At 41.4% G+C, this 15,072-nt stretch overlaps 1 protein-coding gene across 19 annotated transcripts in view; it reads left to right on the plus strand.

Moving 5' to 3' along the window:
* LOC127986809 (protein NLRC5) overlaps positions 1-15,072 on the plus strand; it is a 229,160-nt gene that overhangs the window by 150,287 nt on the left and 63,801 nt on the right. For 17 of the 19 annotated variants that reach the window (XM_052589059.1, XM_052589055.1, XM_052589045.1 and 14 more), the window contains 5 exons: positions 9,035-9,205; positions 9,808-9,981; positions 10,117-10,278; positions 10,470-10,643; positions 10,753-10,926. The exons of the other annotated variants lie outside the window; for them this stretch is intronic. In XM_052589059.1, the coding sequence (XP_052445019.1) occupies positions 9,035-9,205; positions 9,808-9,981; positions 10,117-10,278; positions 10,470-10,643; positions 10,753-10,926 (855 nt within the window). The remainder of the gene's footprint in view (positions 1-9,034; positions 9,206-9,807; positions 9,982-10,116; positions 10,279-10,469; positions 10,644-10,752; positions 10,927-15,072) is intronic. 19 annotated transcript variants of the gene reach the window in all.

Below are 15,072 nucleotides of genomic sequence, written 5' to 3' on the forward strand. Positions count from 1 at the left end.
AGTCTCCACCTCTTTTTCTAGCCAACCTATGACACTAGGTCACTGATTAGTCTATCAACAGACGTGTTAAAAGAACAAGCATAATACAAATCACTTGATCAATGGACCAATCATATACATTAAAATGTATATCAAAAATCCATTCATCTCAATAATTCACTCCCATCACATTTCCACTGTTGGGCCAGTGTAAGCCAGTGCTTTATTCGGGCCAGGCGGGTAGGTTCAGGCCAGTAGCAGCGAGGCCAAAATATTCACAGCTGCCTTGCCCGAAGCACCACAGCGCTTCACTAAAACTCGTTCTTTACACGCCTCTCTGGAACAACGTCAGGCAACTTCATCATTTCAGAAACAAAGAGAAGTTATATGAAAACTAAGAAATAAGTCACTGGAACTAGTGCGATCACAAAACGAACATGATAAAAGTGGCCGTTTGTTTGCATGCTTTTATTTTTTTTTACTATAATAATTGATACACTGATCATAATGAATTAATTTGTCAGGTTTGAAAATATTCACACAGAAATAAACAAGTCTGTTTTTGTTTATTTAAAGTCACAATAACCTATATGCATCACATTTGAAAAAATTATAAGTTCTATATTTTTATAAAAGCTCCCAAACAAAAATATTAGGTTATTATATTTTTGTGACATATACGCAGATCTAAACTCTCGAGCCGAGACTTATGACAGATTAAAAAAAAATCTAAATAAATACACAATTATGATAGAGAATAAGAGTCTGATTTCTTTAAGTAGTCGCATTTAACATGTTTACTATGGTAACAGTCTTTTGCATCGTTTATAAATATTTCTGCCTTGTATGGTGATTATAATCCACATCGGATCAAGTTATTTCAAGCACTCGCTGCTGACTGAAAGTGAGTTTTGAGCTCAACTTATTTAAAAAAGCTTTCTGGAATGATCTGTGGCACTGACGCACTGCAGATGGGGGGAAAATACACATTTGTTCATAACCACTCCTCTAGCTGTGTTTGCGAGACGGCACTTCAGGGGCGGTTGTTCCTCTGTCGATCTCAGCATCAGAAGGACCGCTGTCTGGTGAAGATTCGGCCACGCTGCCACCCTCTGGGATGGTGGCAAAACCTGAGTCAGATCTAGAGATTGCAGCTTTGCTTTCTCAGGCTGACGTGATGGTAGGGCTTGAGTAGAATCCTCCACCGAGCCATCCAGCGAAGGGGTATTTGGGAATTGCGCTGGATGAGCATATGGTAGCGATGCAATTGTGTCCTAAGTCCCTGATGGGACCCCCGCCTTTGCTCCCGCGCCGCATCGGCAGCAGCCTCCAAGCTGTGCCGTAGTGCTGGGCAAGCTTGGATCTGAGAGTTTTTATTTGTTTATATTGCCATAGAGCTGAGCTGAGCTGAGCTTGGATCTGCGAGTTTTGAATCAGGCCCTTCATCGGCTACCGTTCAAGATATTGACGCAGAAACGCATTTCCGGGTGCGTCAGTCCCCAAGATTGGTTTGCAGCGATCGACCTGAACGACATGTACTTTCATGTATCCGTCCTTCTGCACCACAGACCTTTTCTGCAGTTTGCGTTCGAAAGACAGGCATATCAGTACAACCTCCTGCCCCTCAGGCTGTCCCTGTCTCCCTGTATCTTCACAAAAGTCACAGACTCGGCTCTTGTTCCCCTCAAAGAACAGGGTGTTCGCATTCTCAACTATCTAGATGATTGACTGATACTAGCACAATCTCGGGATCAGTTGTGTGAGCACAGGGATTTGGTGCTCCGGCACCTGAGCCTGTTGGGCCTTTGAGTCAATTGGGAAAAGAGCAAACTCTCACCAACGCAGAGGAATTCTTTTTTTCGGTATGGAGTTGGATACAGTCGAACAGACAGCACGCCTCACAGAGGAACGTGTGAAGTCGAGCTAGCCTGCTTGAATACGTTCAAGGGCAGGACAGCGTCCCACTGAAGCTTTTTCAGAGGCTCTTATGGCATATGCTGACCGTGGAGGTTCTTAAACTGCTCAGCCTGTTAAATATGAGACCGCCGCAGCAATGGCTTTATGGCCGAGTCCCGAGGTAGGCATGGAACTCACCGGGTCCAAGTTATACCAGCCCATCACCAAAACCTCACCCTGTGGTCAGATGTTGTGTTTCTATAGGCAGGGGTGCCCCTAGAGCAGAACTCCAGGCATGCTGTGGTTTACACAGATGCTTCCACCACTGGCTGGGGGACCACGTACAATGGGCATGCAGTCTCAGGGGTTTGGACTGGCCCACAGCTGCAGTGTCACATCAATTGCCTAGAGTTGTTTGCAGTGCACCTTGCCTTGAACTGTCTCAAAGGTCTCTTACGAGGCAAGCAGGTGCTGGTCCGAATGGACAACACAGCAACGTTGCGTATATCAACCGACAAGGTGGTCTGCACTCCCGTTGCATGTCACAACTCGCCCGCCACCTCCTCCTTTGGAGTCGGGTGCTCAGGTGGACCTGTTTGCTTCTCCAGAGACCTCTTACTTTTTCAATTCAATTCAAGTTTATTTGTATAGCGCTTTTTACAATACAAATCGTTACAAAGCAATTTTACAGAAAATTATGTTTCTACAATATTTAGTAGTAGCTAGTAGTTTGTGCACGTTTGACAGGATTTTAGAAAAAATAAAAAATTATAATAATACAAGACGTAGTCAGCTAGACGATGAACTATCAATATTAGTAATTAATAGTTATTATATGATGCAGTCACACATTTAGTAATAATTGTTAGTTCTGTTTGTTGATTCAAGGTTAGCATCATCTGGGGTCCTCTGAGGGTCAGCATCATCTCTTCTCAGGTGTTCTGGATCCAGACTGGAGCTTGTGTAAATCCTGTGGCAAAACACAGAAACAAAATAGAGACATCATTAGCATAGCTGCTGATCCAACAAAGTAAAATTAGTTTAACCCAAGCTAATGAATAAAAATGCACATTTGATCAGATGCAACTACACTCACAATTTAAAAGATACATTATTCGTAAGTTTGGCGAAAGAGATGTGTTTTTAATCTAGATTCAAACAGAGAGAGTTTAGGAGCCAAATGTGAGAAAGCTCTACCTCCTTTAGTGGACTTTGCTATCCTAGGAACTACCAAAAGTCCAGCGTTTTGTGACCTTAGGGTGCGTGATGGGTTGTAGCATGGTAGAAGGCTAGTTAGGTACGCAGGAGCTAAACCATTTAGGGCCTTATAGGTAAGTAATGATAATTTGTAACTGATACAGAACTTAATAGGTAGCCAGTGTAGAGACTGTAAAATTGGGGTAATATGATCATATTTCCTTGACCTCGTAAGGACTCTAGCCGCTGCATTTTGGACTACCTGTAGCTTGTTTATTGACGAAGCAGGACAACCACCTAGAAGTGCATTACAATAGTCCAGTCTAGAGGTCATAAATGCATGAACTAGCTTTTCTGCATCAGAAACAGATAACATGTTTCGTAGCTTGGCAATGTTTCTAAGATGGAAGAATGCAGTTTTTGTAACATTGGAAATATGATTTTCAAAAGACAAATTGCTGTCTAATATAACACCCAGATTTTTGACTGTAGAGGAAGTAAGAGTACATCCGTCTAGTTGCAGATTGTAATCTACAAGATTCTGTGTAGTGTTTTTTGGTCCAATAATTAATATCTCTGTCTTATCCGAATTTAATTGGAGAAAATTATTTGTCATCCAATCTTTTACATTTTTAACACACTCTGTTAGCTTAGATAATTGGGAAGTTTCATCTGGTCTTAAGAAAAAGATTTTGGAAAAAAAATCCAAGTCCAGGCACTCAATAGGATGCAAAAGTTAAAAATCCTTTAATAGTTGGGCTAAAGCATTAAAACACCAACACGTATCGGCCCATTGGCCTTCATCAGGGTGTTGGACCAACACCCTGATGAAGGCCAATGGGCCGATACGCGTTTGCATCCTATTGAGTGCCTGGACTTGGATTTTTTTTCCAAAATCTTTTTCTACATTTAACCCTTCCAAGAGCTTCAGAGGATACAAGGGATTCCAGCAGCGCTCCAGTTCTCTTTTGTCTAGTCCTTTCATCTGGTCTTGTTGAGATATATAGCTGAGTATCATCAGCATAACAGTGGAAGCTAATTCCGTATTTTCTAATAATATTACCAAGGGGCAACATGTATATTGAAAATAGAAGGGGACCTAGGACGGATCCTTTTGGCACTCCATATTTTACTGATGATAAATGAGATGACACCTCATTTAAGTAAACAAAATGGTAGCGATCGGACAGGTAGGATCTAAACCATCTTAGAGCCTGCCCTTGAATACCTGTATAGTTTTGTAATCGATCTATGAGTATGTCATGATCTATGGTGTCGAACGCAGCACTAAGATCAAGTAAGAAGAGAAATGAGATGCAGCCTTGATCTGACGCAAGGAGCAGGTCATTTGTAATTTTAACAAGCGCAGTTTCTGTGCTATGGTGGGGCCTGAAACCTGACTGAAATTCTTCATACAGATCATTTTTATGCAGGAAGGTGCTCAATTGAGCAGACACAACTTTTTCTAAAATTTTAGACATAAATGGAAGATTTGAAATAGGCCTATAATTTGCCAGTACACTAGGATCTGGTTTTGGTTTCTTAATAAGAGGCTTGATAACCGCCAGCTTGAATGGTTTTGGGATGTGACCTAAAGATTTACCTGCACAGCACTACTCGCTGGCCTCCGTTACACTCACCCCCCTAAACCTCACTCCCGTACGGGTCACGGCACCAATGTAACCCCTCTCACCCGGGTCCTCTCTGACGCGCCTCACACTCGCTCCGAGCGGGGCTCGAACCCGGGTCTTCCGGCATGGGAGGCGGACGCACTAACAAGGAGGCTAAATGGCTACAGCCACTAGCGTCTGTCGCTAGTGCGTCTCTTGAGATCGGGGAGTGAGGTTTACCTGCACAGCACTACTCGCTGGCCTCCGTTACATATAGCTGGACATACTGTTTTTCCATGCAATTCTAAAAACTTCTAAGTTAGTTTTTCTCCATTTGCGTTCAAGACCACGAGTTACTTTCTTGAGAGAGTGGGTATTACTGTTATACCATGGTACAGTACGTTTTTCTCTAACCTTTTTCAATTTGATGGGGGCAACAGCTTCGAATTTATTAGAGAAAATAGTGCCCATGTTGTCAGTAATTTCGTCTAATTCATGTGTATTTTTGGGTACAAATAGCAGTTGAGATAGACTTGCGAATCTTTCTTTGGTGGCTGGAACAATAGTTCTGCCCAGACAGTATCGCTGAGACATATAGTTAATATCAGTTATACGCAGCAGGCACAATACAAGGAAATGGTCTGTAATATCATCACTTTGAGGTACAATATCTATAGCAGTAAGATCGATTCCATGCGATATAATTAAATCTAGTGTATGATTAAAACGATGAGTGGGCCCGGTGACATTTTGCTTGACTCCAAAAGAGTTTATTAGGTCAGTAAACGCAAGTCCTAATGCATCATTTGCATTATCAACGTGAATATTAAAATCTCCCATGATCAGTGCCTTATCAACTGTAACTAGAAGGTCTGAGAGGAAATCTGCAAATTCTTTTAGGAATTCTGTATACGGCCCTGGTGGTCTATACACAGTAGCCAGAGCAAGAGATACATTAGATTTCTTTTGCATTTCTGACAGTGTAACATTTAGCAGAAGTATTTCAAAAGAGTTAAACCTGTATCCTGTTTTCTGGGTAACATTGAGAATATCACTGTATATTGTTGCAACACCTCCGCCACGACCAGTCTGACGGGGCTCATGCTTATAACAGTAGTTTGGTGGAGTAGACTCATTTAGACCAAAATAATCATTTGGTTTTAGCCAGGTTTCAGTCAAGCAGAGTACATCAAAACTATTATCTGTGATAATTTAATTTACAATAACTGCTTTTGGTGTGAGTGATCTAATATTTATGAGCCCAAACTTTAAAAATTGTTTTTGTTCATTTACTTTACATTTTTCTGGTTTAATTGCGATAAGATGTTTTCTAGATCCTACATTATATTTATATTTATATTTTGACCTCACTATTCGGGGAACAGACACAGTCTTAATAGTTTTTACAGTGCAAGTACTTTTATAATTTAAGCGTTTGGAACAAAACTCATCATAATGGTTATTTGAGAATTGACTTACTAGTCACATGGAGCGAAGTGTCCTGGAGATGTAGTCAGAAAGCAGCTCCGCTCCGATTTTGCTGGGGTGTAATCCATCAGCGCGAAACAGCCTAGGACACTCCCAGAAAAGATTCCAGTTATTAACAAATAGCAGTTTCTGTTCTTTACACCATGACAACAACCATTCATTTAAAGCAAAAAGTCTACTGAACCTTTCGTGTCCTCGTCGATACGTGGGCAGTGGTCCTGACACGACGATCGTCGCCGCGGGCGTCGTGCTGCGAACCGTCTCGATCAGGCTCCTGAAGTCCCTCTTCAGCGTCTCCGTCTGCCGCAGCGTGGTGTCGTTAACTCCGGCGTGAAGCACGACCTCTCTGGGGCTCTCCTCGGCCTTCAGGATCGTGGGTATCTGCGCAGAAACATCGAGAACACGAGCACCAGGCAAACAATGAGTGTGCACTTTACCTTCGGCTAACGAAGCACTTACGTGTCGGACGATGGAGTCTCCGATGATCACAGCGTCGCCTCCTGTCTCGCGGATCCGGATGGAGATCTTGAAGGCAGGAGGGGGAGAAGTCGTCGCCCGGGACCCGGCTCGCGTCCTGGGCTGTGGATGCACCCAGGGTCCATGGTGTCCCGGCATCGCAGTGAAGGACATCTGGGAAGATCGCGTCCTGGGTGCACCGGGCCTGTGCAGAGAAACACACGGAGTAGACGTGGTTGGACTGTTAACAGCACGCTGTATACTTACCCCGGACTTGTGAGCGTCAGCCCGGAATGATTCCAGCGCGGCTCTCCGCTCTCTCAGCTGGGCCTGCCTTTCCTCCAGGTCGCGAATCTGCTTCCCCACGGCCTCGAGCTCGAGCTGCACAGAGTGGAGACATTCATCCGCCATTAAAGCAAGTAACAGTGAGTACAGCAGTGGTAATGTTTGTGAATAGAGTATTAGCAATGTAAGCGCAGTTAGCAGCAACCACGCTTGGTGATGCTAATGGGCTAAAAGCTAATAGCGGACCCTGGAGATCAAAATAAAACTAGTGATAGCGAGGCGCTCTGATTGTTTTTGTTGTAGAATACAATAGAGGATATATTCACACATTATATAAACGGAAACGATGATGTATAAAATTGATTTTTAAGTTAAAAATAGTCAATGAAAAGAATATAGTGACGGAGCTCAAACGCAGTACAGCCGCCACCAACAAACAGGAAGTGACGAAGCGCAGTTAGAAGTTACTGCCAGTTGTTCTACTCTCTGACCGAGGGAACTCTCGGCACGGATGTACAGTGGCACACAGCTGGCCGCGGGGCCTATGCAAGTATTTGTTTCTCCCAGTGAGCCTTCTCGCATAGACACAGTTCAAAGTCCGGGAGGACAAGGAGCAAGTCTTGCTAGTGGCACCATATTGGCCCACTCGGACCTGGTTCCCCGAACTAGTGCTCCTCACGACAGCCCCTCCTTGGCCGATTTCTCTGAGGAAGGATCTACTGACTCAGAGACGGGGCATCATTTGGCACCCGCATCCAGACCTTTGGAAACTCCATGTATGGTCCCTGGATGAGACGCGGACGTTCTAGGTGACCTACCCCAGGAGGTAGTGAACACCATCACTTCGGCAAGAGCACAGTCTAGGAGACACGCTTACGTCTTGAAGTGGAACCTGTTTGTCGAGTGGTGTTTATCTCGCTGAGAAGACCCCAGGAGATGCCTGATTGTGGTCGGGGCTGTCTCCCTCCACCCTCAAAGTCCAGGTTGCCGCTATTGCTGCGTACCATGGCCCTGTGAATGGGAAGTCTTTGGGTAAGCATGACCTCTTCGTCAGGTTCCTTAGAGGGGCCAGGAGGTTAAATCCTTCCTTTCCCTCTCTATACCCTCTTGGGACCTGACTCTAGTGCTTAAATCACTACAGCAGGGACAATTTGAGCCTTTGCACTCAGTTGAGCTAAAGTTTCTTTCATTGAAAACTCTGCTCCTGCTTGCACTTGCCTCCATCAAGAGGGTAGGGGACCTGCAAGCATCTTCGGTCGATGATTCATCGATTCATGCCTAGAGTTTGGGCTGGCTGACTCCCATGTAAACCTGAGGCCCCAGCCTGGCTACGTGCCCAAGGTCCCCACTACAACCTTCAAAGACCAAGTGGTGAACCTGCAAGTGCTGCCCCTAGAGGAGGCAGACCCAGCCCTGTTTTGCTCTGTCCCGTCCGAGCATTGAGATGCTATGTAGACCAGACACAAAGCTTCAGGACCTCAGACCAGCTCTTTGTTGGTTACCAAGGCCGGCAGAAGGGGAGTGCTGTCTATAAGCAGAGGATGCCCCACTGGATTGTGGGTGCCATAACCCTGGCTTATCAGGCACAGGGTGTGTCCTGCCCATTCAGGTTGTGAGCTCACTCAACTAGAAGTGTTGCATCCTCCTGGGCGGTGGCTCGTCGCACCTTGCTGACAGATATTTGTAGAGCTGCGGGCTGGGCGACTCCTAACACATTCGCTAGGTTCTACAGCCTTCATGTAGAGCTGGTATCCTCCTGTGTTCTCACCTCAAATGGGTAGTGGCACTGAGAAGCCCCGGTTAGTGTCGGATTGTTTAAACTTTTTTTGTGTGGAAAAAAAACATGTTTTGTGGCCAGGGTTATATTAAAAGAAAGCATTACCCAACCCAACTAGCTATATGTTAGCCCGTCATAAGACGTGACAAACAAGACACATGTGACGTGAGAGCATTAAAGACAAGTGGATTGGAAAATTTATGGCGGAAGATTATATTTATTGTAGCATCAGCATTTTTGCCTAACTGCAGTAAAGTACTTATCACTACTCACTAAATATTACAGCTGCACTACAACTACAGCAAATTTAAGAATGTCTATACATTTACAAGCTGTTTATTTTCAGGCTTAGTAACTGTTATCTAACAGAAGAAAGCTGTTCAGCTCTTGCTTCAGATCTCAGTTCAGACTCCAGCAGTCTGAAGGAACTTGATCTGAGCAATAATAATCTACAGGATTCAGGAGTGACGTTGCTTTCTGATGGAGTGAAAGAGAAATGTAAACTGGAGAAACTCGGGTGAGCTGATGTTTGTTTCTTCACATTTATTCTTTCACTGCCAGTGCTTTTTTAAAAAGTTGCCAGTCACCTCCCAACAGTTTTTTGAAAATTTTATTTTCACAACATTATAATGGCCATTATACTATTTTAGTGTGAATATCACACAACAGAGGTTCTGCTTTTTAACAAAAAATAAAAATAAAATAATAATAGTAATAATAATCATTGCATTCTGCATGATAAATTCTGTTTTTATCAACAATTCAAATCAAAAAGCTAACAGTTTAAACAGAATCATGTTTCTGTCAAATAGTATGACAATGCTACAACAAATAGAGAACAATATTTAATGATCACATTATTTTAGATTTGCATCTGTTTGCATATTCTATTGCTCGTATTTGCTTCTGCATGTTTTGATACAGATGTTCAATACTCTTTGAGAAGATGTTTAATAGTGCCCCCTACTGTATAACAGTGAATACATAGAAAGCCAAAAAAATCTGTCAGTAGCAGGAAAGAGTTGTTAAGAAACTAAGAGGAATATGCATTTATTGTTCAGTTTATTTCCAGAATAATAGATTAATTAGCATAATGGATTATTTTCATTCCTGATTTAGACTTTCAGACTGTGGTATCACTGAAGAAGGTTATAAAGCTCTGGCTTCAGCTCTGAGATCAAACCCTTCACACATGATAGAGCTGGATCTCACAGGAAATGATCCTGGAGAATCAGGGGTTAAGGAGCTCAGTGATTTACTACAGGATCCAAACTGTCAACTGAAGACACTGAGGTGAGAGGTGATGAAATAATAAAAATAAATGAAATGCAAATGAATAAATTACATAAATATGATAAAGAACACAGTCTGCTTGTTACACCATAATATTTAGATCAAACTGAATTTGCTTCATCTTCCCTTCTGCAGGTTTTTGGGTCCTGCAGCAGAAAAAGCATGTCAGTATTTGGCTGGATTTGTGAATGAAAACCCGTTACTTCTGAGAAAACTGAATCTGAGTGAACATAAACTAGACTTGAATCAGCTCGCTCCTCTACTTCTGGATAAACACTGTAAACTGAACAAACTGGTGTAAGTTTCACCACTATGAAGATACATTTTAGTTAGTATTTAACCTGCTGCTGAGTGTTTTTATTTATTTATTTGATGATTGAATTACCATATGATGCTTTTATAATATTACCATCATCCATTGTCATTTATAATTTATCTAATAGTAAAAGTAGGGTCTAAAACTTAACATTTGTTTTCTCTTTATGCAGTCTGAATAATAGCTCTATCACAGACGAAGATTGTTGTGTTCTGGCTGAAGCTTTAAATTCAAACCCTTCAAATTTGAAAGAGCTGGATTTGACTGGGACTAAACTCAGAGACACAGGAATGAAGATCTTCTCCACTCTGTTTGAGAATGAACAATGTAAACTGGAAAAGATTAAGTAAGTAAATCTAAACATATAAAAAAGGGATTTATGGAAATCTCATCAGTGAATAAAAGTTGTATGCATAGCTTAGATTTTATTCTCTTTTCTGTTCTCTGTTCTACAGGTTTAATAATATCTGTATTACAAAAGAAGGTTGTGCTGCTCTGACTGCAGCATTTAATTCAAACCCTTCAAACCTGATAGAGCTGGATCTAAGTGAGAATTCACTAGGAGACCCTGGAGTAGCAGAAATCTCCAAACTACTGGGAAATTCACTATTCACACTAAAGATACTCAGGTATGCATGAAAGGCCTTTAGCTAAGAAATCCCTGTAGCCGCACTGGGTTGTACATTATAATTCACTCAAATGATATATAGGGAATTTTAATAATTAATCAGGAATATGATTAATATATATATCTCATATGACAGTTACATTAAAATTATTCAAGATGAAAAATAGCTCAATTGCATATATCAATAACTCATTACAAGGCACTGTAATTTACTCATTAATATGTCAATATTCCATTCTTCATATCAATTATAGTGATATCTCTTACTGTAAATTACTGCAAATCAATTGTCCAGCAAACGGCTGTAAGATTAACTTATCAACTTTCTATAAAGTTATCACTTCTTATAATTCAAGGAAAAATATTCCCTGGCCATGAAAACATTATCCTATCATTATGAAATTTCGGTTACTAAAAAGTAAAGAGCTTGTAGCTAAAGATCAGACATTTCATTGACTCGTGAGGTGAGCATTTTTGGCAGAGGCAATCCTGAATATATATTGGTTTTTAATAATTGAACTAATAATACATCAAACTGAGTAAATACGCGTTCGAGACAGTAAACTTTGTACAAGACATAACGGAATCCAAATGAGGGAGAGAGAGAGAGAGAGAGAGAGAATGAGTGAGAGAGGATGAGAGAGAGAGATGAGAGAATTAGGTGAGAGAATGAGGCCTGATCACAGAATAAGCCCAGTTATGCAAACACACAGACAGTAACCCTTGAAAGACAACAATGAATCAAATCACCTTGAAAAGGTAATAGACAAACTTTAAGCAGCATTTAAATCTCCTTAGAGAATGATACTTGCATGTGGTCTCTTTGTGACTCGCCAGACCAGCGTTTGTTCTTTCGTGTCTTCCGGGGCTGATGCGGAATCAGGTGGTATTTGAAAGGTCCAACAAAGCAATGTTTCAGAATTCGTCTTCCTCGTGGGGAGAGGCGAATAGGTGAATAAACTTAGTAAGGAAAAGAAACGATAACAACGGAGATGAAAGCTACGGAGGTGAAAGCTCCCGAAGGAGCCATGAGAACAGGCTGTTCTCTCAGCTGCCGTGCTGAGATCAACGGTGATAGGAGAGCGGACCAAGGCCGCGAAGAAGGACCAATGGGGTAAGAGAGCAAGAGGAGAAGAGCGTAAGAGAGGGAGGAACTTCCTGGGTCAGTTCTTATGGCTCGACTGGTTCACGCCTCTGTTTGCGTGAACAACCAATGAACGTCCACGATCTGAAGCGGGAAAAAGTTCCTATGTCTCTGGGGAAACACCCACTCTAATAAGTTTTTCACCAGTGATATTCTAGCAAGTTTGTAATTCCAGATTAATACATTTTACACACCTTTCATATAGGTGGATAGTTGGGTCACAACATGACAATTCCAAAGATACCAAAAATTACATATATAACTGATTTGCATTATTATTGGCGCTTTAACCACAAGTTATCAAACAAGCGCATCAAAGCACATTTTCGCAAATAGACGTCAGTTTTGCCTCACTGATGTGTAACATTTGACTGCTTTAGTCACAGAAAATGAAAAAAAAACACTATAGTTTAAATATTTAATATATTTAATATTTAATATTCACAGATTAAAGTTTGGTATTTATGAAGTTATGTGCATTTCTTAGAACGAATTCAAGCAGAATAAATGTCAAGCCTGTGCCTGAGTCTGTGCTTATATTTTCTAAGCTACATGGTATTAAACCATATTTTAGATTTTAAACAAATTAATAAAACGTCCTCACAATTAAACTCAAGTTCTCTCATTATAAATCAACAACATTCACACAATGTAAAAAAAAGCTTTAGTAATTGACAACTTAAGTGATTTTAAAGGGAACCTTCTTTACTTGCTTTTAAAGTAGGGTAATATCATATGGCCTAAAAAAATCCCAGTTTTTTTGTGTAACCCTCCTCCTCAATTTCACTTTTTAGGGATTTATCATGTGCATGGGGAAATGAATTGATAAGGGATAACTAGAACATAAAATCAGAATGTATACACAGAAAATAAAACCTTTGGGTATTTGACTCTGGCTAGAGTGTAGAGAGGCCTGGTTAGCTTAAATATAGCTATACTGCATTTGCTTTTGTTTTTTTTCTTGTGAGCATAAAACTCCCATGCACATGCACTTAAACACTATAACCCTTATTTGCCAAATAAATAAATAAATAAAAATAAAAGAATCACACCAATCGAACACAATTAAATATCAGACCACAAAGATTGAATGTTCAACTCAAAATGTATTTATATAAATTTTCAGGAACATGTGAATTTCCCTTTCAACCGGTCCTTATTATCAAATAAAATAACTGAACATTACCCCGGGGTTTTTTTTTTTCTACTTATAAGGCTCAGTTTTGTGGTACCACAACGATGGCGCGCTTGTTGGAGCTCGGGTGAAATATTTCCAAAGGATATAGTCTTTACTCACAGTTCCTTGGTAAAACAGCAAGATTACCAAACCGTTCTGTCCCGTGGTAAGATACGGAATGAAGCTGTCCTGAACCTCCGTCTCGTCCGTGTGCAAACACAAGACACCTCCGGAATCAGCGCGAATCATGAGCACATCTCTTACAGCAGCATGTATGGCCGCATCCGACGCACATGGCTTTGCCGTAACAGTTCGCACATGGCTATGGCGTTAGCTCTTCAGTAGAGTCTCTGTGGCCGATTTTACCAGCTCCAAAACAAAGCTCACTCTCCCGTTTTAACAGGGTAACACAATGACAATAAATAAATAAATAAATCCCCTGACTCTTAACTTTGATTAACAGTAATCAATCGTGCAGAACTTGCAATTAGCTCATAGCTCTCCCAATTTTTTTTCCCCTCTTTCCGTCTCTCCCGGTTTCTTTTGTCCCGCCCCCTCAAAAATCCACAACAGAGGATATTTCAACCCCTTACAATTGTATAACTCAATAACAAATATGAATTAATATCAAATACTTGTAACAAACAAACAAAAAAAATATTACACACCAAGAACAATTGAACTGGCCCAGTTCTGTTAACAGAACACAATAAACAATATGTAAATTTTGCAGGGTGCTACATTCTCCCCCCACAAAAAAAATGGTCATGCCCTCATGACATGTCTCACACCCTATATCTGGTACAAAAAAAATTTAACTTATTTTTTTTCTCTAAAGATTGTGTCAGGCATATTATTAACTGTCCCTTTAACCTATCCACTTGTAAAGAAAACTTTTGTATCTCTTAATAGGAGATGGGACCTCTTTCTTGTCGTTAATCTCAACTACGGTAGCACTATGTGTACCAACTGCCACTGATGTTGGGTTCCCTAGCAAGTCATAAGTTAGTCTGATTGGAGCTTTCTTTAGTCTTTGAGGTCGAGTTGTCTTGTCAGAGCTTTCTGTTACACTGTCTAGTCTCTCAGCTATTTCGTCTGATGTCTGTATTTCAGTGTCTCTTTCTCGATTCACAATTTCTTCAGTCACATTTTGTACCAAATGGTCATCCTCCTCCACTGCAGCAGGTTCTTCAGCTGTCTCATCTATTTCTGGGTTACTTGTCAAAACAGCCAGATCCAAATCCAGATCGAAAGGCTCACCATGATCAATGTTTTGAGATTCTGATCCTGGCAACTCTCGTGGTACATAATCATGCCATACACCCATCTCATCATCTTCAGAGTCAGATGTTGCCTCCATCTTATCATCCTGTTCAGGTGCTGGTAAGCAAGGAGAATCGAAGTTCTCTTTTCTCTTTTCTTTGAGCCGTCTGCTTGCTCTCCTTCGTTTTGAGGGCTCCTTGTTGATCTCAGGCTGCAGCTGCACTTCCTTTCCTATCGGCAGAATGTGATTGCGGTGCAGTATATTTTCAGCGCCATGTCCACTTTCTGGCTTCAGTTTTAACACGGGTAAGCCAGACAGTTGACTCTCCACAATGTAAGGAGTATCTTTCCACCGATCAGCAAGCTTGTGCTTTCCTTGTAAACCAAGGTTTCGGATCAAGACCCTGTCCCCGGAATCTAATGTACAGAAACTAACTCTCTGATCATAGCGTTTCTTGTTTCCTTCATTTTTCCTCTCTGCCATACTCCCAGCCAACTGATAGGCAGCCTGGAGCTCACGTTTCATGTTTTTGACATACCTCAAGTAGGATTTTGTGGAGGTG

The sequence above is a fragment of the Carassius gibelio genome, chromosome B22 (genome assembly GCF_023724105.1).
Source record: "Carassius gibelio isolate Cgi1373 ecotype wild population from Czech Republic chromosome B22, carGib1.2-hapl.c, whole genome shotgun sequence".
In the NCBI taxonomy this organism is placed as follows: Eukaryota; Metazoa; Chordata; class Actinopteri; order Cypriniformes; family Cyprinidae; genus Carassius; species Carassius gibelio.